Genomic DNA, 27815 nt, shown 5'->3' on the forward strand with positions numbered 1-27815 from the left:
AGCAGGAGCAGTGAAAGTGGGCAGCATCCAGCCCCTGATTTATATTGGGCTCTTTCAGGCTGCTTTTCTTCATTTGCAGAGCTGAGGAAGACACAGGAGCCGAGGGGAAATTCGAACCCCCTTTTCAACTTCAGCAGCTCCAGGGATGCTGTGCAGCATGGGAGGAGTGAAGGCTTGCTGTGTGCATTCACCCACACTCTCTGTCTCCTTCTCTATCCCGTGTGTGAACCCCAAATTCTATATAGATGCAGGAGACAGAGAAGGATTAGGAGGCTGTAAATCAAGGCATTGCAATTTTGACTGGAGTGGGCCTATGCCAATGTGTGTAGTCCACCGCTGCTCTTTTGTCTTCAATGGTCCTGTCAGCTTTCCAGTATTCTAATCATTCATAGATCTTCATGTTAGATGGATGTTGAGAGCAGGAAATATTACATTACATTATATACATAGAGCCAACTCGGCGATGCAGCGAGCGCAAGGTAAATAGTTTTAGTTATTTATTTACTTACCTTACTCCGTGTCGTCGTATGTCTGACTCCACTACCCCCACACCCTGCCCCTCCCCCGCCCCACCGCCTGAAGCACTCCCTCTGTGAGCTGCCACTACATAATATGTCTACTTTTGTTCAGTTATTTCCTCTGTTCAGCTAATGAGCATGGCCTGTTTCTCATCATGCTGTATAAATGTAAACCTCGGTTTGTGGTGGTTTATACCTTGATAGCTCACTTGGCATCATGTGTGATTTCATGTGAGGCAGTGTCACAAGTATTTTATGCTCTTGTAATCTAGCATGTCTTTTTAGGATCACTCTGCTGTATTTCTGGAGCTTAAAATACGTTTGTGGATCAGGCCTTGAAAGTTGCTAAAACAAGCATTCTAATTTTTTTATTGCAGTGTGGCATGGATGTACATATTATGTAGACCATGAAAAGTCACCTCATAGAAAGGATCTTGGTTGTAGCCTTCAATAAAAATTGACATCAGTGCTTAATTTGAGCCAGTGTTTGCTGGTGCAAGGCACCAGCACCTTTTTCTAAACACCAGCAAATATTTATCCACCATACGGTGGCACTATGTGACTATTTTTTTTTGCATAATTCCTCAATGGTGATGTGATATACTTTTTAAAAACTAGTACATAGATGTGGCTGTCACTAGTATTTGGTAGCAGTGGTTGGAGTTGAGATGGCGCTGGGCAGTGGTTTAAATGCAAAAAATAAGTGCAGGTACTCGTTAAATTGAGCTAGGGGTGTGGTTAGAGGCGGAGTGAGACGATACAAAAACACTTCCATTGAGTATTCATTTTGCCCTTGCATTTCCTGGATAGTGGTCTCAAACTTTCCATATGTGCAGATTAATAGCTAAAAGCCTGAATGTGCCAAGCCATCAACAGTACTTTTAGCACTTTCAGGCTAATAATTAATGGGCTCTAGGGCGAGAGAGACTCTGCCACTTACATTGGTTGCGGGACAGAGCAAAACATGTGAGAAATGTATCAATCTAAACAAAATGTCCAAACGCCAAATGCTCATGTTTCCTTGTTTTGTAATATTTACAGCTTCTTAATATAATAATTCAAATGTTCCTACTTGCTTGCATCTGGCGCAAAGCTTATATATTCAAGAGTGGACGCACACAAACAAGCATTCCTCGCATTTCTTTTCAAATATGTCCCAATTGTGTTCCTCTCAAACATACACTATCTGTTTTCACATCTGAAACCAGACGATCACTCTCACACCCACATCTCTCCCGTTTGTAGATAATTCTGTCCCCTATTATATCCTATCAGTCTCTCTACCATCACTATTTCTATTTCTAATCTGCTGTCTCAGCGTCTCCTTACCTCTTTCTGTAACCTGTCTGGATCTCTTACATATCTCTATCTGCGCTTACCCCTTCAGCCTCTTTATATTTCCGTACTCTCAGCTCCTTCCCCCTCACTCTTCACCTTCACTCACCCCCATTCTCCCTCCTTTCCCCTCGACAGAAGGCCCCACGGGCCGGAGAGCTTGCAGTGGCAGACAGTGAGCACTGCAGGGTCCCGAGCACGTGCAGAGTCCAGCAGGGTCGAGGTCAGGGGAAGTAAAATACTGTCCTCCAAAGGAAAAGTCAGTTGACCTCCTCCCACCTCACCTCAGCACCAGGGAGTCTACCACCTCATCCCCGCCCATCATGGACTCAATGTCCCAGCAGGCCGGTACAGGAAGGGGGAGATTTGCAGGCCAAGTGAAAGAGGAGAAAGACAATCACACCCCACTGGGAGACAGCTAGGTGAAAATGGCCCTTTCTACCTGCGTTCCTCCACAAGAAACACTAACAAGAAGACCCAGAGGTAGGCCTCCAATTCGCCGTACAGGCCTCATCACGCAGCTTGCCAGTTGTCAAAACTGAATATCACAGATAGACGGCAACGGCCAACATGCTGCCAAAAAAACGTCACCAGTTCAGTGCCCACATTATCAGTCAGAACCGGAGTACCGGTACTTTCCTTGACAGTGGAGAAGTGCCGGTACTCTGCTTGGTAAAAATAAAAAGTGCCGGGACTAAGTACCGGTGAGTACTGGCCTATTTAAAGCACTGGCTCTAGGTGCATTGGACTCACGAAGAAATACTTTGGGCCCTGGCACTTCATTTTTTATAAATTAAGCACTGTTTGACATCCTGATATCCACTATATTTATGATGTGTTACAATTTATGGTAAAACACATTGATTAAAATAAATTACTTTTATGAAGTTGTATTCAGTTTAGTGCAGCCCAATCTCTATGTGGAGGCTGGGGAAAGAGAAAAGGATATAGTGTAAAGATCCGTTAAACATAGAACTGATGCTTTTTACATATTGTATAGGATCTTTTTTATTCACTTACAGAATGTGTTTTTTAAAAAAAATATTGAAATGGCTTTGCATGCAATAGGAAATTTGACTGGACAAAGTTGGATAATCAATATGTTTCATTCAGTTGTCTAATTTTGCATTTGTGTTTGAAAAGCACACATAGTTATTTTTGCTATATTACAGTTATTAGACCATAAAAAATACCATGCTAAGAACTTATGAACCCACGCCACGAATAATATCTATTAATCAATTGTAATATTCTTAAAAAATGAAACCGCTTGCAAAAAGTGAAATGCAAATAAAGAATGGTGCGGGGGGAAGCGGGGGTGGGGGGCCCCCCGACATTGTGTTCACAAATGTAGCAAAATCAGCTGATGCGTTGGAAGTTTCTGCAAGTAGCAATGAATTAGAGTTAGGGAAATGGCGACACTGCTACAGATCTAACATTACTTTTAGATTTCTGTGAATGAGAATCCTCCACCTACGACGTATTTACAGAGAGCACTATGCAAGACAAAATGGCGTCGGTGTATACATTATGAAAGCTAAAGGTACTAAACACTATGGAACCAAGTGATGCATATTAAATCGTTTTTTTCACACATACTCTCTGCTGGTGGAAGGCTGTGACTGTCTGTAGTACTGTTGTCCTCTTCTCTCTTCATTGGGACAGGAGCAGCAAAGGAATGATCCTCCCAGCATGGTGAGGCTGGCAGAGGCCCACCCGACAAACAAAGCTGACCCAAATTCATACCTACAGTACAACAAAAAGCAACATTAGTTAACTACAATTATAAATTGAACAAACCACTTTCTCTAGCGATATTCCTTTCACAATTATAAAATATGTTTTCATACTAAATATTTCTTCTGCTTGGATTCTGACATTATTTTTGAAACTTACACATTTCATTACTATTTTTTTAGAGCAAATGTACTGTTTTCCGGAAATCAGCTAGTCGAGAATCAAATTCATAGCTTCGAGCCAGATAGTCATCAGAGTTCCTACTTCTATTATTATATGGCATTCCCTCTTTCCAAGGGAATGCCAAACCATGTGTTATTAAAGTAAGAGTAATAAGAGTGTATCCTTATTTCCTTATATCTTTCCCTTTTAGAAATGACGATGACGTTAAACTGAATACATTTTGTATTTCTCACTGGACCAGCAACACTTTACCTGCTTACATCTGCCTTAATTTTCAATGTGTATACTTCTTTCTACGTTCCCCCTGTTGCGGCCGCTGCAAGGCTTGCATAAGTATTTGATCAAAGTAAAGAATCTATCCTGTCCGTACTTCAAAATGTGAACAGGTGTAAAATACTTAAAACATGCCTGTTTTATGTAAATATAGGAAAGATAAATATATAGTGGTTTGGCTAAACATCTCAAAACATGTCCCCGCGCAACTCTCTGTTATACCGTTTCCTTAATGCACTTTCAACCTGACACAACACAAACAATACCCTCTCTGCATAGTGTAGTGTCTATTAGCGGTCTAGTTTTCCTCACGTACACGCACCCATACATCCGCAGGCCAGGCGTGGCCTGCGGCGTACAATAAAAGGAAGGCGCGCGCTCGAGCACGTCACTTCCGACAGTGATACTGTGTCGGTGTGTCCTTACTGCTGCGGCGCTGCCAGCCCCCGCGCAAGGGCAGTAATCACCTAGGCCTCTGGTGGCCCCCAAAAGGTCAGGGCAGAACACTGGTGACGAGCGGAGGGGGCCCAACCCTCGCTCGCACACCCGTGCCACCTCGGAGCAGGTCCGCTCCATCCCGCGGTGCCTGCCGCGCTTCTGTGGCCTTCTGCATTTGGCCACGCTGGGGCCTGTTCACCTGTCTGGGCCTTGGCTTCGGGCCCTTTCACCCCCCTGGAGCACTGTGAGGAGGCCACCTGGGTCGGAGGACCCCCCTGCATCGAGGGGAATCCAGCGGCGATGCCGGGTGCGGAGCCGGCCCGCCTTCTGCGACTGCCTGCCATCTCTCACGCATTGCGCGTGAGTCGCGGATCGGCCCGGCACCCTGTTTTTCCCACGCATTGCACGTGAGAGGCCACAGACTGCCAGGGAGGGACTTCCTCAGTGCCTGGGAGCAGAGGACTTCAGCGGAGGACGTGCCCGCCACTCTCCTGAGTACCCCCACTGTGGCCAGCGGCTGTGTAGCTTTGGGATCAGCGCGCCACACCCGTGTGCATCTTCCAGCTCATCGTCACCTGGGGAGGAACGCGCCCTGCAGCCTGCTCATCACGAGGCGCCCCGAGGCCTACAATCACCGCGACGACGCTGAGGTGAGCTACGCGACGTCGCAGAGCCTGCGCAAGGAGGGAAAAGAGACCCATTGCTGACACCCTGTGGTACCACCACCATGACGGAGGAAGACGCACCAGTGCCAGTTATCAACATCCCATTCCAGCATGCCGCGCCAGGGGTGCTACCACCATTCAGCGAGGCGGCAGACCCGTCTACGGCTTCCCCTAGATGGAAAATATGGCTAGAAAGGTTGGAAAACTATTTTATCGACATGAGGGAAACAGATAAAGCGGTGAAGCGGTCGCTTCTACTACACTACGCGGGCGATGAAATTTTCAGGCTGTTCAAGCACTTGCCCAATACAGGAGATGACTATGACACAGCGGTCGCCGCTCTGAACGGCCATTTTGACCCCCAACTGAACGTAAACTTTGAGGTCTTCAAACTGGGTCAAGCGCGTCAAAGGGAAGGCGAGACGATGGACCAATTCCATGCCCGTGTCAGGGAGCTGGCCAGCTCCACCGATGAAGACCAACCAGAGGCCATAAGACGGCAGACCATCCAGGGATGCCGGGACAAAAGGCTGAGAGGGGCGATCCTACGCAAGCCAGGCATAACGCTAGAAGACATCTTAATCCTGCTAGATCTCATGAACTCTCGAGTGTCAGGGCTTGTGCCATGGAACAGGCACTACACCAACCACAGGTCAAAGCAGAGGCCATCAAAGTGGAGCGGGCAGATGCTGTACGACCCCAACCACGGGGACGACCGCAAAGGGAATACCGGAGAGACCCACCGCGGACGCGATGTGGGTATTGTGGACATGAACCTCACAAGGCCAAAGACTTCCCGGCTCAAGGAAAGACCTGCGCGAACTGCTGGATACCAAACCATTTTGCCTCAGTGTGCTGCAAAAGAAACATGTCAAAACCGTTCCGGAGGCCACGGGTGCCTACAAAAGCCGTCCGTCAACTGTCGCTGGACGAAACAACACCAGCCAGGGCAGAGAAACACCTACCCACGGTGTACGATGACTCAGAGTCGGAGGATGAGGAGGCGTACATCGTGTCGTTCTCACGAAAGCTCAAACAGCGACGACGGCCACAGCCCACGTGCATCGTACAAATGGCGGGAAATGAAGTTAAAGCCATCATTGACACTGGTGCCACTGTAAATGTAATGGGTTTGCAACAATTCAACAGACTACGCCCACGGCCCGAAATAATGCCATCCAAGACCAGGATCTTCGCTTATGGAGCGGACACTCCCCTACCCTTAAAGGGGAAAATAACAATACCAATTCAGGCCGATGAGGCACAGGTAATGGCAACAATCCACATCATCAACCGTGAAGCCGATACCTTGATCAGCAGTCACACAGCAGAGGACTTGAAACTCATCGCTTTCGCTAACCGCATAAGATCACACCAGGTGGATGAACTTTTGGCGCGATTTCCCGAATTATTCAAGGGCCTAGGCTGCATCAAATGCGAGCCTATCAAACTGCACATAGATAAGTCAGTCACTCCCACCGCCTTGCGGCACCGCCGAGTACCCTTCCATCTACGCCCACTGGTGGAAAAAGAACTGGAGAAACTAGAAACTCTAGGGGTCATCGAAAAAGTCACGGGGCCCACCCCATGGGTGTCACGCATGGTGATTGTAGAAAAACCTAAGCAACCAGGCGCCATCCGTCTGTGCATCGACATGCGGCTACCAAACGCCGCCATCCGGAGAGAGAGACATCTGACTCCAACCATGGATGACATCGTCGCCGACGTAAATGGGTCGAAGTGGTTCACGAAGATAGATCCAAACGCCGGATACCATCAACTGCCCCTAGCGGAGGAGAGTCGCTACATTACCACCTTTAGCACCCACCTGGGGCTCCGGCGTTATAAACGGCTAAACTTCGGCATTTCGTCAGCGGCGGAGGTGTTTCAAAACACCATCCGTGAACTCCTCTCAGGATTACCGGGGGTCATCAACGTCAGCGATGACATCCTGATACACTCTGCCACAGCATCAGAACACCACAAGCACCTGAGAGACGTCCTAAAAAGACTCAGCATCCATGGAGCAACACTCCACAAAGAAAAATACCAATTCTTTCAGCCCTCGATAGAATTCTTTGGCTATGTGTTCAATCAGGAGGGCATTCAGATTGATCCAAAGAAATCCAAGGCCATCAAAGACGCCCTCGCGCCAAAGTCCCCGACGGAGGTGAGAAGCTTCCTTGGTATGGCTACGTACTGTGGCCGATTCATACCGGGTTTGGCCACCAGGAGTGAACCGCTACGAGCGCTTACGAAGACGGATGTCCCGTGGCAGTGGGGCCCGAGGGAAGAAGAGGCATTCCGGGGGATCAAAGATGCGCTTTTGGAGAAAGCCACGCTGTCCTACTTCGACCCCAAGAAGCGTACGGAGGTGATTGTGGATGCTAGCCCGGTGGGGCATGGCGCGGTCCTGACCCAAGAACATGAGCCCGGCCAGTGGACGGCGCTAGCGTTTGCCAGCAAGGCTCTAACCCCGACGGAGACGAGATATGCCCAAATCGAGAGGGAGGCTCTCGCTATCAAGTGGGCCTGCGGCCATTTCCACCTCTACTTACAAGGCCACCCGTTCGTAATGGTCACAGACCACCAACCACTAGTGTCCCTTTTCAAAGGAACCGCTCCACACCCCCCACCTCGCATTGAACGATGGGTGATACAACTACAATCCTACGAGATGGAAGTCACCTACCGCCCGGGAGCCAAGAATCCCGCGGACTATTTGTCACCCCACCCCTCTCCACAAGAACATGAATCAATGTAGGACGACCGTGAGGAGTATGCCCAGTGGGTAGCCCTCGCGTCATGCCCGAACAGCATGACCATAGATGAAATAAAAGAAGCCGCGGCAGACGACAATGTGTACCGGAGAACGATTCAGGCAGTAAAAGATGGATCGTGGACAGAGTACCTGCGCCCGCCCATGTCCTGGGTCGCGGAGGACAAGGAATCACTCACAAGACTCTGACGGATCGGGCACGAGCTGAGTGCCACGGATGACGGAGTGCTACTGAGGGGCTCACGACTGGTCATACCCCACAGCCTGAGACACCGGGCAATACAATTGGCCCACGGAGGACATCAAGGTTCGACGAAAATGAAGGCACGCATGAGGGAAAAGGTATGGTTTCCAGATTTAGAGACCAGGGTGGAAGAATACGTACGAGGGTGCATGGCCTGTCAGCTGACAAGTGACCTGGAGAGACCTGTGCCAATAATCACAGAAGAGGCCTGTACCTCCCCTTGGACCAAAATTAGTATAGACTTTGGAAGTTTTCCGGGAGAAGGACATACACTGGTAGCAATTGACTCCTACTCTAAGTATCCAGTAGTGGAGAGAGTTATCTCCACGGCATTTGCTCATGTGGGACCGGCCCTAGAAAAGATCTTCTCCATGTTCGGTTACCCGTCGGAAATCCGAAGCGACAATGGACCGCCGTTCCAAGGGGCAGAATTCGCCACGTTCCTTACGACCGGGGGAATTCGACACCGCCGCATCACACCTCAGTGGCCACAAGCAAACGGAGACGTGGAGAGATTTATGCGGACCCTCAATAAAGTATTCCGAATCGCTCTGGTGGAACAAGCTGATCCCGAGCAAAGACTAAACGAGTTCCTAAGGGAATACAGGGGCACACCCCACTGCGCCACACAAAGGAGCCCATGGACTCTGATGTTCCAAGGACCACGGAGGGATCTCCTCCCAACTGCGCCAGGATGGGCGCCACCCCCGGCCGACACGGAAGAGGCCCAGTCACGGAGGCGACATGAGAACCAACGTGCCAGCACGTACAGGAGGGCCCAGCCGAGGAGCCTCAGCCCGGGGACCCGAGTGATTATTCATAACAGACGTCCCGGTGGGAAGTTCCAAACCCGATACGAACCAGGCCCGTGGACCGTCACATCTACCAAAGGCACCATGGTCACAGCCAAAAGAGGAGAAGAGGAAGTATCACGGAACACCTCGTGGTTCAAGGCGCTCCCGCAGGAGTCCAGTCAGCGACCGGAAGCTGCAGGAGAGGAAATCCGACCCAACGGAATGGCGACAACCAGCGAAGAAAATGTCAATATCCCAGAAGGTCAAGCGGAAGAACGTGACTCCGCGGCAGCGCCCCAAACACCGGCGGCTGCAACCAGAGACATTTACCAGACTAGTGAAGGTGGTAGGGGCAACGCCCGAAAATACAATCTGAGGCCTAACCCCCCCCACCGAGCCAGATGCTGAAAGACTACGCCTGCCGGCTGGTGCCCTGAGCCCAACACCAAGGGACACGCAAGTACCCAGGCGTTCTCATATAACATGTTGTAAGACTGAATCTGTTCTCTCGTTATCTGTTTGAAAAACGTACACGCACCCATACATCCGCAGGCCAGGCGTGGCCTGCGCCGTACAATAAAAGGAAGGCGCGCGCTCGAGCACGTCACTTCCCGCGCAAGGGCAGTAATCACCTAGGCCTCTGGTGGCCCCCAAAAGGTCAGGGCAGAACACATAGTAACTCACTGAATTGTCTTTGTCGAGCCCCGATCTACTTCTTGGAGCTATGTATGCGCCTCATCAAATTTAAAAAAAAACAAAAAATGCTGAAATTCAAGAGCGAGCCCATGTTCATGCAGAATTGTTTCCAGTATGATAATCATGTCGCCCAAGACACATAAAAGAGCACCTTAATATGGGACCCTTTTATCACGAGAGAAAATCGGATGCTGTTTGTCTAGTTTCCTTCCACATTTCCAATCTCACCACAAGTCTTGTAAGCCCATGAAATTAAAATTGTGAAACAGCTCCTGTAAAATAGAGAACGGATAAGCCACTTCCTCAATGCAAATCCCCCCCAACGTATTCAGTGTTAAGCTTCTTCACGAATTTCATACCTTAATAAATACTATATCCTTGTTAGCACGTCTCAGATGTTTGTGACTTTGATACTCACAATAGGGTTACCATCACTGAAATTTGGAATAAGGTCCCCAGTCCGGCACTCTCACTGGCGCTTGCTGTTACCACATTCCGAAAGTTGATCAACAAATATTACAGATATTGCTCCAGTGTTTATGTTCTAACTATATTTTGTGGTGTAAGCACCAAAATTTCCATCCACAGTGCAAAAGGTCCAGTGGTTCCACACTCATATCTTGTAAAAATAGATGAACACCATATTTCAAATAAGCATTTCTCAATGGGCTGTGGTGCCTACTTGGAAGCCGCCATATATCGGCAGATGCCTCAGGGGTAAGAGGGATGACAGAGAGAGACAAAAGAAGAAGCATCACTCAAAACTAAACCATTTTAATGCTCTCGCCAGAGCAGCATCCCCTAGGTACACTTTGACTAGAAAGCTTAAACATGTCCTACACCCCAGGCAAGGTACAGAACAGAAAAGAACTACATCTGCTTATCCAATCCCTCCACTATGCAGAGTTCATAACCGACATCACTGTGCCACCGAATTCTCCACTTGAGTTCTGCCACTTTGTGGAGTATGTAGAGGACTAACCATTTCCTCTGCCTCTGGGGGCTGTATGGCCATGAAGTCAATCACCACTGCATCCAGGTTTGTTCCAAAGGGACTCAGCAGTTATTTCAATCGGGATTCCCACTACACACAGCTGGATACATCTACACAAGTTGTCAAGTAGCCATATGTAGTCATCGAGCTTTACTATTGCACCCCCATGTTTGGATTGGATTGTCTTCAATTTGGTTGGAACTCACAGCAAATCCATCCAGCGCCCTCACTCCATACGCAGTTACCTTCAACAGCAGTTCGGCAAACTGCACTCTGCTTGTTAAGGTCTTCAGCATCTCCTCCACCTAATTCACAGCTGCCATCCTGCGATCATTTTTAAAACCAGATCCACATTTAGAGCATGTATAGAGAACAGGGTGGCCTTCCAACCTCCAGCTACTTGCACTTCCTCAGTGGATCACTCTGATTCATCCTTCTTAACACCTCTCTGTGCCCCTTCACATGCTTTATTGCACTATTACCACATTCTCTGCCCACCATGTCCGCGTTTACCCATCTATGCATGACAAGGACCTGTAGCATCTAGGGCAAACACTGGAAAAAATAGCCTCCCCTTGTGAAGTGTGCAGTGGTGCAGTAAGACCATAAGTCCACTTGGGTCCATGAGTAGGGTACAGAGCCTGTTGAGTTGTCAACTGCACCGTAGCCCGGTTTCATTACCGTTCTAGTGGGCACCCACCCACCACTGAGGAAATGTGGTGCTTGTGGCTTACTCCTGACTTGCATATACATTTCTCAAGTGCCATTAGAATTGGCCATGGCCTTGGTTGTGGCACAGTTCTCCCTATGTACCTGTAACACAAGGGGTTGTCTACGATGCCTTCTCAGCAAAATGTGTAAAGAGTGGTGAGTAGCGTGAGGAGAGAGGCGAATAGTGAGGAGTATTCAGCAGGATAGAAGTGATAGTGTTGAGTTGGGTGAGTAAGGAATTAAGGGGCTAGTTAGGTTACCTGATCAGATCTAGGTGGGTACTCTTATGGGGAGTATGAATCAGAGGAGGAGGAGTAGAAAAGGCAGAGTTGTTGGAATGTGGGCTCGACAGTTTGAGGGGGAGATTGTATAAATAGTGTTCTGAGAGTGAGCCTAACAGGACGGAGAGGACTAACTGCAAAGAGACATGGAGATAAAGCAGACAACCGGTAGATAAGAAAGCTGATGGAGGTAGCGGCAGAGAGTGGTCTAGCAGAATCTGGTGTGGTAAGCAGCAGCAGGAAAGTTGAAAGGTCTTTTTGAGTAGGTGCTGAAGTGGTGGTTAGAAAATCAGGTACGGAGAGGAAGGTGAAGTGGTGTCACCAGGAGGACAAGGAATGTGGTGCCTTTGAGAGGGGGAGGGTAGAGTAGTCTGCAAATCTCCCTAGGAAACAGGTGTGCATGCTTGTATACTGGGCTTTAGCAGTGACATGTGGCTCACGTTTGTGTTCTTCTGACATGGCCTGACCTGGAGAGATTTAGAAGAGCCACAGTCAGAGTATCAGATTAGAAAGAAGGGTTATGAGGGGAAGAACTCCAGTAAGTGTAAATTATTTGGGCTGGAATAAGCAGAGCATTTTCTTATGAGCACAGTTTTAAAAAGAGAAGAATTTAGAGGAGCAAGGTGACAGAAATGCTTCAAAGGATGTGCAGAATGGGGATAAATCAATATTTTAAGAGTGGAATATAGTATTTTGCCTTCATTGGATAAGTTACTAGATGCAGTGCCTACCTGCATGGAACATTAGGACACTAGGATGAGAGCACAGTTCTTCATAAAAGAATCAGAGGAGCAGAGTTCACACTGCTATTCCAAGCAGTGCAATTCACAGCAAACCATTCATGGTGCCATCCTTCAGAGAGGCACAGTTCACATGAATCTAGTTCAGATTCAGTGTGAAGCCAGATGCAACTTTAGGGCACTGGCCTGGAGGAGAACCATGGCAGGAAGAATTAGAGAAGAAGAGTGCCTCAGAGCGTAGGTCAGGAAAAGATGATTCAAAGCCTTATTTCAGAGCAGTCTCACGCCACACAGTACAACCCAGCACAATTCAGAGCATCACAATTCACAACAGCACTATAGGCAGCATAACAAGAAAGCGTGACACAAGTCAAAGTGTTACAGGGTCTACCCAGGTACAGGGTTAGTACACAGGGTGAGTAGCTACAGGGTGTGGCAACTGCATATTGAATACAGGATTTTGTGGGACACTAATATCAGGGATAAAATATCATATAGTATGTATTATAATCTCTGTACCTCACTTCATATAGCTGCAAGGTACATAGATGAGGAATTGATTGTTGAAATCAATTATATCTCTTGACACACAGAGCCTTACCATCTTATGGTATAAAAATCCACCCGATAGACAGTTTTGTCGCATCTTGCCACTGTAAATTTTGCTGCTGCAAATCCTTTTTCTCTATATTTCTACTTGAAATGTACTGCTTCATGCCAACTGTATTGCTGTGAATAGTTTCCTCTAGTTGTTTTCGTCTTTTTCTCGCTCTATAATCTATACTCATATTCATGGCATTGATGAAGCATTTGGGTTTTACCTCTTAATACCCTGAAAAATGCTCAATGCCCCCCTCAACATGTTCGGGCTGGACTGTTCTCATGAGGCACAGGGTCAGACTGATTTGCATATGGCCATGTCTGAACTGGGGTGGCAGAGTGGGCTAAAGAACGGTGATGGATTAAACCCAGATCTTTTGACTGGGTGTGAGTGCTTGATTGATTCAGATGCTCCGTCCATCACCACCCCCTTTTGTACCCCTCAACATGGGGCATTGTTTATTTATTTTCTAAAAGAAAATTCTGCTTTGGGATTCTCTTCCTGAAAATAAAAAATTGTTGTAAGTTTGACCCATGGCTCCATCATGATGACAGAGCCGTCCTTCAAACTTACAATGCATTGACAGGAATCGCCATGACAGAAGTTCCTCCCAATGCTAGAAATGTCCGCAGGGGACTCTGAGAATTAAATCGGGCCCTTAGTCTTCAAACTGCATCACACCGCTGCATCCCAAGCTCTAACATCAATGTATTGTCAATTGTGATGAAACTGGGAGCAACCCAGTGACATTACTCAGCAAATGGTGTTTTTGTCCTAGTTAGTGAGAACATCCAGAGCATGCAATGTCATGCCACTGTCATCAATTGTGCGTAGTCGTTCCGGCTCAGACTCAAGAAAGCATTCCATTGGTGACTTGCCCCTACAGTGTTGCTCAACTTAAAACAGATCCGACAGCTCAGAGCCTGTCTGCCATGTAGCCACCCATTGCAGCTGCACCGACAGGTAACACAGCCACATGTCTGGCGCTCCCAATCCACCACCTGCCACCGTAACTGTAGTCTCTTCAATGAGCATCTAGGGCGCTGCCCTCCCATATCAGCTCTACCAGCAGCCCGTTCATCTTACCTAATAATAGTCTTGTCATTTTCACTGGTAGACTGCAAATAAATGAAACAGCCTTGGCAAAACAAATATTTTGGAAACAGCTATCTTGCCTTGCAGATATAACGGCAGCCTTCTCTAAATATTTAGTGATCCCACTACTCCTCATAATAATTTCTGAATGTTGCCATCAATCAAATCAGTTTCCAATTTGTAGGTGTGCACATACTTAAATGTGTGTACACCAGTCTCATCCGTAGCGCCATCACCCCATGTGGGAAGACACCAGGTTCACTCCGTAACAGGTACACGTAGGTCTTTCCTAGGTTCACTTTGAGCCCAGACATCATGACAAACTTTTGCAGCACCTTCAGAGTATCATTCAATGCCTTCTCAGGTATGGCAAAACATCATCTGCATAGTGCAAGGTGACGTGTAATGAGACTCGATTTTAATGGCTGTAACCTCACATGCCCCATGATTTAAGATGTACATTACTTCTGTTGCGGATCCATGTTTCGGAATTGAACAACAATTTCCAAAGTTGAAAAGCAAAACATGTTTTTGCATGGGAATAACACGTTTTTGGAGTTGCAGAGAACTAATTCTGATAGCAGGGCATGGTTGAATATTGTGGAGCCCTTAATTGTTTCTTAATGTCACTAATGAAATCTCTATTTTTGAAACACAGAGGTTATACACTGTAGAAGGGGTAAATACCGAGGACAGTGGACTATTACAGACCCACCAACAATTTATTTTTGTGATTTTCCAAACTTTTTAGCAGGTTTTCATGATGGGACACACTAAGATCAAAACAGGCAAAACAAATTAATCAGGAGTCTGAGAGCAACTTACTCACTTTACCTATTTCCATGGAGTGGAGTTTGGGATAAAATCTATTAAACTGGTGGTGGAATTCTCATCAGCGTTGAGGCATCTCATCTCTTTTCTTTTTTGTTTACTTCAGAACATTGTGAGTTGCGGTTACTACGAGGTCGTATTTTGGTGGCTGTTTCTGGTGATTTAGATCCACAGACTGTCATTTCGATGGGGAATGCACTTTTAATAAATGATAGTAGTACTGATTTTAGCCATATGTTTGAGAAAACCAGATCTAAAATGCTCCACTGGATCCCTTGCCTACTCCCTCCACAAATCTACTCCTGAATGAGTGTTCCTAAATTGGAACACTTGCTCTTTTTTCAAGCAGTATTTGAATGTTTAACGTACACTTTAAGCTTAGTCAGGTGACATATAGTGCCAGCACCCCCACTCTGAAAAGTGTCCAGCACCACTGCCAAACCTGCATGCTTTTCCTCATTACTGTGTCTTTTTCACCCACGTTTCAATTATTTTTTAAGGGATGAAACCTTTGGGGGAAAACATTGGGAGTTAGAATATTATTAGCAGCACTGGAAAGAAAAGCCAATCAAGGAAGTAATGACACATTTCAGCGTGTGGAGGTCTGGCCATTTGGGAAACGTGTCCTTTCTACTAAAAATAATTTGTTGAGAACGTTGCAGGTGGTGTGTAAATCAGCTTCCACAGCTTCGGATGGACAGGCCTGACTGACGATCTTTCTGTGAAACCGCCCTGAAGTTGAAAAACTTGCAGCAGGTAAAGTCTGTGACGAAGAATAACGTTCCCTCCCATTAATTTACGAGTTTTGTGCTCCCTCAAAGTACTTCATGTGCTCTGGCAGGCAGAGTCTTCAGGTTACCAAAAATTGCATTATCTCTTCAAATATATTAGCAACATTTTACTTTAACCAACATTTTTTACATCTCTCCACAGGCTTCGAAGTTTTTTCTGTGAGTTCCAACCGTTTTCTCCTTTTGTTCTGTAATTTAATTAGTGTCAAGCAATGCTCGACTCTTTGATCTTTCTATCTTTCCTAACCGTATTCCACTTACCTCACATGCTATCTAATTTTCAGCTCCACCTTTTTCTTTTTCCGAGATCTTTTTTTTGGGCGCTTGTTGCTGTGACTGTTAACCCCCTTCAGTTGTGGGTCCTCCTATAACATCTCAAACTGGTAATCGTGCAACCTTTTATGTTAGGCTTTATATGACGTTCCCTAGCCTCTCATTTGCGTTACAGGCTTCTCTGTGAGTTAGATCATATGTATTCTCTCCCATCAATGTGCAGTTTAGTCCTATGATTTGCATCTTTTTGTATAATTTCAGAGCCGATACCAGAAGTCTGAGTTGTTCCTGTTCTCAGTGTGTTCCAGATCCTGTCGTAGTTTCCTGCACGATTGCCACTAATTACTTGGGGGCTTATATACAAGCCCCTTGCGCCACCCTTACATCATTAAAATTACGCAAAAGGGGGGCGTGGCCCAGCAGCCAAGATGGTGGACGTATGATAGGCGAGCTACGTCCAGCCTGCACAATTATCCTGCATTTATCCTTCCCTCTGACTCCGTTTGGTGAAAGTTGATCGCGTCCTAGCTGGGGTGCGCTCGGGGCAGAGAGCGATCCCTTTTTTTGCCCCGTGTATTGCTGGGAGACGCTGAGGTTGAGACGGCCTGGGGAGTGGCCTGTAGGAGGCAGAGAGAGGCCATCTTCAGTATCAGCAGCTGGCGTGAAGCAAGAAGAACTCGAGGGGCTCCGGAACGTCTGCTGGGCCCGAGGGGGCCGCCCGTAATGAACGACTGCACAGTGAGGGGATCGGGCGGGGAAGGCGGCCTCTGGGTATCGGTGTTGTGAGGCTGGGCCCTGAGTCGGGCCGCGTGAGCGCCGAGTGCTGTCTGCCAGATCCAGCCTTGAGACTGCCCTGCACCGTGGGCTGAGCCTACATCTTAACACTGCTGGCGTCTTGGGGGCTTCAGGTGGTGTGATTTCTCCTGGTGCCGCCATGCCCTCGCACCGGCAGTCATTTTGGGTCATGCGGGGGGCGACTACACAGTGCCACCGCGGTTGTGGCTCTAAACCCCTTGGTGTGCCTGGAGTCCCAGTGCAGCAGAGGCAAACATATCAGAGGCCCCCTGGTGGGGGGGGGAGGGCCATCTGAACTTGACCCTTGTGACTAGCCCTGTATATGTGTACATTCAGAGGAGATGGCAGAGTGGCCTGCGTGGGGTGGATACCCCCCTTTTTCCCCGTTGAGGTGGCCATCGTCTTCCCTCAGAAGTGTTGGGTGTGTTTTCTGGGGGGCCCTCCTGCTTCCTCTTTGAGATCTGTTGGGACCCCGTGTTTGGCGGCCATATCGGGTCGCGTGGCATCCAGATCTGCAGCATTTGGGCCCTCCCCGCCGAGTACCCTAGTGTTTCTACACCAGTGGTTCTGGGGTCCACAGGAGCCACGGCTGGTCAGTTTGTATAGGCATTTTATAGGCATTTTATATAGCGCACTACTTACCCGTAGGGTCCCAAGGCGCTTCGACCGCTGCGAAACCCTTCCTGGCTTCCCTGAGAGATGGTCCCTTAATGGGTATCTCCAGGGTGAGACCAGGCATCCCCGGCGGTCTGGTGGGGCCGCTAGTGAAGATGAGGCAAGCTAATGCCCAGAGTTGCCGAGTGTGATCGCTGATCAGAGTGGGCACCGAGGCGAGAGAATTATCGAGTCCGCTGACCCTGGTCCAGAAACCTGCCGCGCCGGGAATCGAACCCCGGTCCCGGGCCGTCCTCTGCTCTCGGGTCTGCCGCCTCTAACCAGTGAGCCACACTACTTCACAGTTTGGCACAGTGTGGTCAGGCACTGGGAGGCCCCCGGTAAACACAATGACACAAGATAAGCCGGGGGGAGGCTCGGCTAAGCAGAGTGCACTGAACAAATTCACAGACCCTAGGACCGCCGCAAACAACACTGGTGGGAGGTCAAGGAGCGGTCCCGGAGATGACGGACAATGCTGCGCTCATGGCCACGATTACACAGTCTTGAGATGGCCTTGATGCCAAGATCGGAGCGATTGGCTTGGATGCTATGCTTCTCCACCAGGATCTGCGAAATACAGTGGCCCGCATCACGGAGACCAAAACGTGGATCTCGGGGGTGGTGGACAAAGTTACAGCCCTACAGAAAAAAGGTAGCCACCCTCGAGACAACCCAGTGGAACATGGCGACACGCTTGGAGGATGCGAAGGGCCAGCGCAATAACCTTTGCTTTGTGACTCAATGGCTGGAGGGTTGGCTCCCCCTGGAGTCCCTGTCCCGCTGCTTTATGATAGAGCGGGCTAATCGCGCCCCCATGCAAAAACCACCGTCTGGGGCCCGCCCGAGGCCCGTCACTCCAAGGCTGCTGAATCATCATGACCAGGACGTTATCCTCAAGCAGGCCAGGGCCATTGCTTTTTGAGAATGCACCTATTTTGATCTTCCCTGACTACACAAAGTTGGTCCAACAAGAAAGATAGTCCTTCCTGGCGGCTAAGGAATGACTCAGAGATCTCAAGCTTCCATAAGCTCTGCTGTATTTTGCCCGGCTGCGGGTGGTGTATCGTTCCCAGACCCACTTCTTTGACATGCTGGAGGAGGTATTTCAATGGATGGATGAGACAGTGCGACTGCATCCTCATTCACCGCCTAGGCGAGACTCTGACTCTTCCTCTGGCGAGGCAGCTCGTAAGCAGTCTCAACTTAAACCTAAAGATCATAGGCGGTCCAGATCCCATTGTTGGTCCCGCTCCTGCAGTGTCTCTCCGCGGGCCGGCTCGGCCTCTCGGCAGGCCTCCTCAGGCTCCTGAGCTGGGGGAGAATCCTCACCCCTGATGACATGGATACTGTTGAATGGATCGGAGGAGTTCATGTGAAGGCCGGCTTCTCTGTTGGGCTTCCAGCGGAGGGGCTGCCCGCCGACTTTGGACTGGACATTTGGGATCCATTGGCTGAGGTGTGCCGGGACTCCCTGTTGGGGTCCGCAGGTGGCACCCGCCATGACAGATGCTTCATTGTTATTGAAGTGTACGGTGGGGGTTTGTCGGGTTATTTTGGATTATGGTAATGTTGTTATCAAGTCGCACTACATTGCTACACTACTAGACCACTAGCCACACACCACATGTCCTTTTCTGCACATTTCCTCTTTATCTGGGTTGTCCATGGCTGGTTCACCTGAGGGGACCCGGGTCTCTCTCTAGACCCTCAGAGTGGTAAGCTAAAATGTCAGGGGTGCCCTGGACAAAATCAAGCAGGGGCAATTCTCCAGTACGCTAAGAGGGTCCATATCGACATACTTATGTTACAAGAAATAAATCTTATGGGCTCGAAGGCGCTCTGCTTCCAGAGATATGGTTTCACGCAGGTGTTTCATGCTGGCTTTATACAAGGTCATGGGGCTGGGGATCTTGATACATCGCTGCGTCCTTTACACACATATTAAGACGTGGGTTGACACTCAGGGGCGCTATTTGTTTCTGCAGGGCACAATCAGGGAGGAACTGGTGGTGTTGGGATGTGTTTATGCCCCCCCCTCCATTATCCTGGGTACTGGTTGAGCAGCTCAGGGCTATATGGGCGGATATGATGGATGGCCTGTCTGTGATAGGGGGGATTGGAATGATGTCTTGGAAGTGGCCTTGGATCGCTGGAGACCCGGGGAGGGAACAGTGGTTCACCAGGGGACGAAACTCTCTGCATTGGTTTTGGGGCTTGATTGGGTGGATCCCTGGTGCTGGATCCATTGCCTGACCCAGGGCTACACTTATCTTTCTGCGGTATAGAATTACTTCTCTCATATTGATTATCTGTTTGTCCCGCGCAGTTGCGGCCAGGGTGGTGGAGGCGGGTATTCTTCCACGGGGTCTGTCTGGTCACTCGCCGATTACTCTCGCGCTGCAATTAGGTTGGACAGGGCGACCCTTCCGCTGGCATCTTTCGACGTGGAACTTGCAGAAGACAGACTATAGGGAATGCCTTGCGAGTACGCCGGATCAATACCTTGTGGGGTGTAGACATTTCCTTTTGTGCTGTAGCTCGTACGACTCGGAGGTAGGTCTTGCTACAAGCTGAGATGAATATTGGTGAACTTGAGCATCGTAGTCAGGGCGGGGGAAGCACATCATATACGCAGCAGTTCCTAATAGCACAACATAATTATGTTGCCCTTCTTATGGATGAGGCTCGCCTTGCCTGGTTGGCCACCCGCAACCAAATATATCAATGGGGAGATATATCCAGTAAGATGCTTCATAGACTTTGTCAGGGGTTGTTTCACGCTCAGCCTCTTCCTGGGATAGTGGGGCCAGATGGATGGCCTCTTACAGATTCCCTAGAGATAGCCAAAAGTGAGCTGGACACCCCCAAAGAATGTCTCCATGAGGACGAGATTGGCCGGTTTTTGGATGATCTTCCCCCTCAGGCTCTGCCTGATGAAGTGAGCATGGAGCTGGATCTCCCGCTTATGGAGGAGGAATTGGGTGCAGCTCTAGGATACCTCAATTTGGGCAAGGCAAAGGGGCCCAATGGGTTCCCCTGCAAGTTTTTTAACAAAGTTCTTTTTGCAGCTAGGACCTTACTACCTTAGGGTGGTGGAGGAGTCACACGAGCGGGGTTGCCTTCCTCGGGATTGGAGGCATGATGAAGTTGTAGTATTCCATAAACCAGGCAGACCCCCGGGTAGGCAGGCTTCCTATCGCCCCATTTCTCTCCTCAATGTAGAAGCCAAAATCTTGGCCAAGGCGTTAGCTAACTGCCTGCAGGCCCACATCACCACACTTGTCCACCCAGATCAATCCGGGTTTATGCCCCAGGAGCAACTCGACATAATATATGACGCGCTCAGGTGGCTATCACGACCCTTCGGAGGAGGTGTGACCAGGCAGCGCTGCTACTGGCTGATATGGACCGGACATTTGACTCCCTTAGCAGGGTGTACCTCTTCACTCTGCTAAGTCACCTAAATTTAGGCCCGCGCTTCATGTCCTACCTTTCTCTGCTCTACACTGATCTTACTGCATCGGTACAGGTGGCTAGTGCTGTTGCCTCCACTTTTTCCCTGGGGTGCGGTACCCGGCAGGGTTGCCCAATGTCTCCCTATCTGTTTGCATTGGCGGTCGAACCATTGGCTGCCTGGGTAGGTATGGATGCGCAAGTGATGGGCTTCGAGTGGGATCATGGGTTATCGGACCGCATTGCATTATATGCTGACCACCTGTTATTCTTTCCTACGAATGTGAATAGAACCGGTCCGTGACTGCTTCGCATTATGCAGATCTTTGGAGAATCGTCTATTCTCTATCTGAATCGAAGCAAATCCATGTTATGGCTTCTCGGGAACACTTCGGGCATGGGCGCTTGGGCTTAGTCGGTCCGGGTTGGTTACCGATGGTAGGAAGTACCTTGGGGTATTCCTATCCGACTCTCCCGCCGTGGCTTGGGAGAGGAATCTGACTCCAGTCTGGGAACTTGCCCGGGAGGATTTGAAGGTCTGTTCCGCATGCCGTTGTTAATCTATGGCCGGTCGGCCATATTTAAGATGGTCGCGCTTCCTCGCTTACTGCACCAATTGCAGAATTATCCCTACCCGATCCCTCCAATGGTTTAGACAGGTGAATTCAGCATTGGGGCAGTTCCTATGTGTGAGAAGTTGGCCTGGTATATGATGCTCACTAGTTCTAGTGATCACCCTGTACCATGCCAAGCAACCCTTATGATGATCGGTTGTAAGTCAACCTTATAGACCAGTTATCATAGTGGTAATGTGGACAAAGCAGTCTTAGGCTAAACTCTGAAAGGCATGTGAAGCCAGCTGTATTACCGTACACAACCCCCTTGAATACCAGATGAAAGGACACCACACAGATATATATTGAAAATATATATATTTTTATTAACTACAAATATCCCCTGAACTCTTTATGAGCACAGAAGCACAAGCGTTAAACAAAACACAGTTTAAAATACACAAAAGTTGCACAATATGGATGAGCCCTAGGGGCCACCTAAACCATATACTAAGAAAGTGGTATAAGAGATACCTATCGAAAAGGAAACAGGCCTAGGGCCTTGGGAATCACTGGAGCTGATCGGGACTAGCAGTGACTAAATCGGGAAAGGCCCGTGGGACTCGGGTGCGGTGTTTAAAGTGCACGCACTCACCAATACAAAGTCTATGTTGCGTAAAAGTTAGAAAGTTAGTTAGTTAGGAACCTTCCGAGTGACCTAGAAAGCTGAAACTTGAGACACAGGCCCTAGAGGTGTGTACCAGTGTGGGAACACTGGCGTTGCTGAGTTACCTCACCCACAGGAAGCAGGTGCATAGGGTCAAAGTAGCGTCGGGTTTCGTCACGCTGGTCGATGGTGCTTGGAGCTAAAGATGCTGCAGGCGGCTCGATGTGAATAGTTCCGGTGGATCCAAGGGTGGATCTGAAGATCTGAAAGCAGAGGGGACAATGTTCAAAAGTCACTAGCCAGTGACTACCGTGGAACCAGATTGGAACCAGGCGATGTCGGGTGCAAACAGGCGTTGAGGTGTAGCTTCTCTCTGCTGCCACGTGGACACCGGGGGTCAAGGATGTCCAGGAGTTGGTCACGAGCTGTCCTACGCAGGCTTCTCGCTGTTGGCGGTGTCGGCAACTTGATTAGAGCAAACAGGCCTTGGCTAATGCAAGCCACGCAGGAATCAAAAAAGGCTTACCACTCAGACCAGCAAGGTCAGAGCGGGTGCTCCCTTTTACAGGAGCGAAGGCAAGTCTGGAGCAACCATACCCGCAGTGTAGTTTGTCGGTTTTGTTGCCAAGATGGCCGCTGACACGTGGCTAGTGGCCGGGATGGCGCATCGAGTGGCACAATGCAAAAGGGCCCCACGCAGATCGTGGAGATGCTGGGGGGCTGATCTTCAGTGCAAGGGCTGCTCTGTGGTAGAGGTTCTCAGTCCTCAAAGCACAACATCGAGGATGCCTCTGATGCTGCGCAGTCAGCTTTTCGGGTGTCTTCCAAGAGGTCCGGTCCCACGTCTCTCGGTGCCTCCACGGGTCCCTTCTTTGCAGGGACTGTGGATCGGGCTGTGAGAAGTCTGGGAGTCTGTGTCTTGTCAGGCTCTGGGCTTGGGCTCCGGCGGGAGGCGGCGGCAAAGCAGATGTCGAGTTGCTGGTTGGTGCCTGTGTTCACAGGGTGGCCACTCCTAGGCCACAAGGGAGATGCTCTTAAGTCTTCTGTGCAGCAGAATGTCAAAGTCCAGTCGTCTTCTTCGTTTAAAGTTGATTCAGGATGATCTGAGGTGCTCTGGCACTGCTCCCACTCTTATTCCCAATCTGAGGGGTGGATCACCTGCTAGGTCCCTCCTCTGGGTGGGACCAGTAAGGGGGGCGATTACACACCCTTTCCTTTGTCCAGCTCCTCACCAGGCCTGGGTCTGGAAAGTCCCAGGACCGGTTTGGACTGGCTTATTCACAGGGACACCTTGTGTGCCCCGGGCATGTCTCAATCTATTCAGCCCTGTCCTACCCAATACACAAAATCCTGTCTGGGGTGGTGCTCGTACCTCCCAAGGCAGGAAACCCTTTGTCCAAGCCTCCCTCTCTGGAAGGACTCCCAGCAGCAGGAGGTCAGACTTGTGTCTGTGGTGGCAGCATCCATTTTGTGATGCTGAGGCTCTGGTTAACTTTAACCGGGTTAAGGCTACACACATGTCGTGTCCCTCTAGAAGGGTGGAATGCTATCCCCGTCGTCAGAACTGTCGAGGGGATAGTATTCCAAATCGTATGACACCTTACTCGACATGTTTTGATAAAGCCAAACCAAAGTTAGCATATAACCGCTTGGATTATAATGCACTTAAGAGTATATGGTATGGCAATATCCCGGAACAGCTAAGGGATTTGTTCCCGACAGCTGCAGACAGACTCAGCTCATGCTAGAGCACCATCTCACATGAAACCACGCACTCTGCCCCCAGGATTGCGGGGGCCTTCCATAGGAATGGCTTATAGGTTAACATGTGTCCAGTTAAGGTTAGATATAGGGATACTATATCTAAGCAAGAGGTGATTACACCAACTTACCCCAGCTGAGTGATCAGCCAGTTGTGTCAAATATGGAGGCCAGGCCAGGGGTGGCACAATACATGCTGCATCCCCTGGTAGGCCTTGGATGCACCTATGCCCTGGGTACCTATGGTACACTGTTACAGGGGCCTATAAGGTGAACCAGTTCCAATTATGTTATGCACCTAGGGTACATGGAGTCCATTTTAAGGAGAGAGCAATCAGCCTGGGGCCCTGAATAGCAGGATCCCAAGCCAACTATGTCAAAAACCAGCTAAACACCAGGCAAAAAGTTTGGGGGCAACCATAGTCAGATGTCCACCTTCCTACATAACCCCCCCCCCCCCCCCAAACGAAAGGAGATAAGGTTATCCTTGACCAGGTAAGCCTATATTGCCTAATTGGCCATATAAGGAAGTACCAGCTCTGGCTTGGTTACCCCCTGTGCCATGGTCCACTAAGCAATCCCTCACCCTAAGGGTATCTGAGGGTCTCCACCATAGGGAATCTCTACCTCCGGTGTGTCTTTGCAAAGTTAAAGGCTGGTGTTGGTATGGAGTACTGAAGTGAGATTCCTCTGTAGGACTCAACTTCCTCCAATCACTCTCCACCATGTGTGCCTTTCTTTCTTTGACTGAGTTGCACTGTGCTCTCAGGGTCAACCTCTGGCTACCTAAAGCTGGGTCCCTTTGTTTGGCTTACTGGAGGGACAGTTCAGGTTTGGGCCCTTAGGGTCCCAGGTTTGGCTGTGCCCAACAATATCCATCTGGGGGAGGTCCCTAACTACTTTTAAGGGGGATCCCTCAGGAGTTTTTAAAGTTTTCACCTCACTAGGGCTACTAGTTTCGGTGCCCCTAATCTGTGGATGGGGGTGCTTGATTTGACAGGGGGCCCTTTGGGGCTCACTGTCCTTCTTGTCCTCTGCAGCCCTGGGCTGCGTAAGGCAAGGTAGAGAGGGGCAGGTTACCTGCTCCAGACTGGGTCCCACCTGAGAAGAGTCCACTGCCATCAGGGGCTTTGTCAGGCTAGGCCTAACAACCTCTGGGACAGTTCCTTCATCAGGGGTAAGATCAGTTCCCTGAGGAGGCTGATCCTTTCCTAATGTCTGGTGAGGGGGAGATTTCTCTTCCTCCTCCATGCTCTCAGTTTGGGTGGAGTGATCCATCATTTCAGGCTTCACTATCCATGTATCAGTTTGAGTATGGGCTGTGGCCATCACAGCCCCACCAACCTTTTCAGGAGGAGACTCAGTTTGGGTATGGGCTGTTAACAGTACAGCCCTGCTACTCTTTTTAGGAGGGAAGTTAGCTAAAGATGGGGCCGAGGTTTGCTCAGCCCTCCCAACCTTTTCAGGAAGGACATCTTGGATTAGGGCTGTAGCCATCACAGCCCCACTAACCTTTCCATGGAGATTTACCATTCTAGAATGGGTTTGCTGTTCAACCTCAGCCCAGGCTGAGATTTCCAAATCATTACCCAGTAGGCAATCTACAGGCAAGTTTGCTGACACTGCCACTCTCTTTGGGCCAGTGACACCTCCCCTGCTAAGATTGACTACTGCCATGGGATGATTGGTTTCTATGCCATCAATTTTTGTCACCTGATATCTGGCATCAGGTTAAAGTTGCCTTGAGGGGACTAGACATTCAGCCACCATGGTGATGCTAGCCCCTGTGTCTCTGAAGGCCTCAACTTTCAAGCCATTGATGAGGGGCTCCTGTCTATACTTGTTCAAAGTGTTTGGGCAAGCAGTGAAATTGGCAAACCCCATGCCAGTCTCATAGACAAGAGTATCTGAGGTGGGGGACCTGGTTAGGCCAGAATCCACCCGAGCTCCAAAGGTAAACGCACCCAGATTCCTGGGTGTGCTCCCACTTCCTGGGGGATTACTGCTGACAGTAACAGGAGGTGTTGGAGCTGGCTGTGGAGGTATATTCTCTTTATTGCCATTTTTGGGACAACAGCTGTCTGTTTTGTAATGCCCAACCTGTTTACAGGTATGACAATAAGGCTTTTTCTGGGTTGAAGAAGTGTCTTGGGACCCACCCTCATTCTTGGAGTTTTGGGGCCCTGGGGAAGTCTTTTCCTTACTTTTATCCCCACCCTTCTCTTGAGGCTTGGTAGTCTCTTTCTTTTGGTCACCACCCTGGTTCTTAGGCCTGATCCTGGTTCTGACCCATTTGTCTGCCCTCCTACCCAATTCTTGTGGGGAGGTCAGATCAGAGTCAACCAGGTGCTGATGTAGAAGCTGATTTTGACAATTACTTAAGATTTGCTCTCTCATAATTAAATTACACAATCCTGTATAGTCAGTAACCTTACTTCCCAGCAACCAGCCCTCCAGAGCCTTAGTGGCACATTCAACAAATTCAGACCAGTCCTGAGTCTGTGTCTTCTGGGTGTCTCTGAACATGAACCTGTACTGTTCAGTGGTTAAGTCTAACCTATCAATCAGAGCACTCTTCAGGACCATGTAGTTTCTAGAATCCCCATCACTAACTGTGAGGAGTCTGTCTCGGCCTCTACCTTCAAAGGAGAGCCACAAGATTGCTGCCCACTGCTCCTGAGGGATCTGCTGTACCTTGCAGGCTCTCTCAAGTGCAGTCATCCATTTGTGGATATCATCCCCAGCTTTGTAGGGGGGCACAATCTTATTTGGGTTTCTTGTATCAAAAGACCTGTCTTTATCCTTAGGGATAGTGCTGCCACCAGTGGATCCTAATCCACTCTCTCTAGGCTGTCTTGCTCTAGCAAGTTTCTCTTGGGCCAGGGCAACTTCTAATTCTTGTCTCTGGATCCTAAGTTCAGCCTCTCTCATTTTGGCCTCATGTTCCCTTCTCTGAGGGCTAGTCATCTCCCTTCTGGAGTGACCATGAGAGCCTCTAGAAGCCTGGGAGGTATTGGAGTCACCTGAGTGATTCCTCCTCCTCCTATGCCCCTGGTTAAGTCCACTTGGGTGTCTGGGCAAGGTCAGCCTTGCTTCAGTTCCAAATACACTTACATTAGCCTGGTTAAGCCTACTGACTAGCACCTGGCTATTTATGCCATCATCAGAATCACTGCTCCCCCCTTCTGTCTCTTCTTCCTCCCCAAGATCTACCTGAGGAGGTCCAGTGATTTGGACATCCTCATCTACCTGGACTAAAGGGACATGGGCATCATCATTGTCATCCTCAGAAGGAGAGCCTCCTTCAGCATTCCCTGAGGGGTCTGCTTTAGAGGTCTTTAGAGTCTCAGACTGATCCAAGATCTCTCTAAGGTGGTCTGTAGTAGGGGAAGGCCCTGTCTTCAGACCCCTTAAGGCACAAAGCTGCCTTAATTCCTTAAAGGAAAAGATAGCAAATTTGGATGGTGCCCTTGGAGGGTCACTCTCAACAGGAGTAAGTCCACTGGACCTCTCTGCTCCAGACATTGCTCTAGTGTGGTGGATGTGTTGCAATCTACCTACACTGGTGTTTACCTACTAAACCTATCTAGTAGTTGTAGTCAGGGTGTGCTACTCCCTATCCTCTACAACAACTAAGTTCAGTAGAACTTAAGTATACTAGTCTTGTTTTATATGTACCTAACAAGTACCTGTATGATCTTTCAAATGATAATCTCAAAGATTGTAATGGTAAAACAACAGCAAGCTCAGATCCCAATCCGCTGCTCACCAATGTGAGAAGTTGGCCTGGTATATGATGCTCACTAGTTCTAGTGATCACCCTGTACCATGCCAAGCAACCCTTATGATGATCGGTTGTAAGTCAACCTTATAGACCAGTTATCCTAGTGGTAACGTGGACAAAGCAGTCTTAGGCTAAACTCTGAAAGGCATGTGAAGCCAGCTGTAT

The 27815-nt window shown here is 49.0% G+C and overlaps 1 protein-coding gene across 1 annotated transcript in view; it reads right to left on the reverse strand.

Moving 5' to 3' along the window:
* Positions 1-27815, reverse strand: part of CLDN19 (claudin 19) — a 153789-nt gene that overhangs the window by 48643 nt on the left and 77331 nt on the right. The window contains exon 4 of the mRNA XM_086922173.1: positions 3453-3599. Coding sequence (XP_086778299.1) covers positions 3453-3599 — 147 coding nt within the window. The remainder of the gene's footprint in view (positions 1-3452; positions 3600-27815) is intronic.

The sequence above is a fragment of the Lissotriton vulgaris genome, chromosome 5, assembly GCF_964263255.1.
Source record: "Lissotriton vulgaris chromosome 5, aLisVul1.2, whole genome shotgun sequence".
Taxonomy (NCBI): domain Eukaryota; kingdom Metazoa; phylum Chordata; class Amphibia; order Caudata; family Salamandridae; genus Lissotriton; species Lissotriton vulgaris.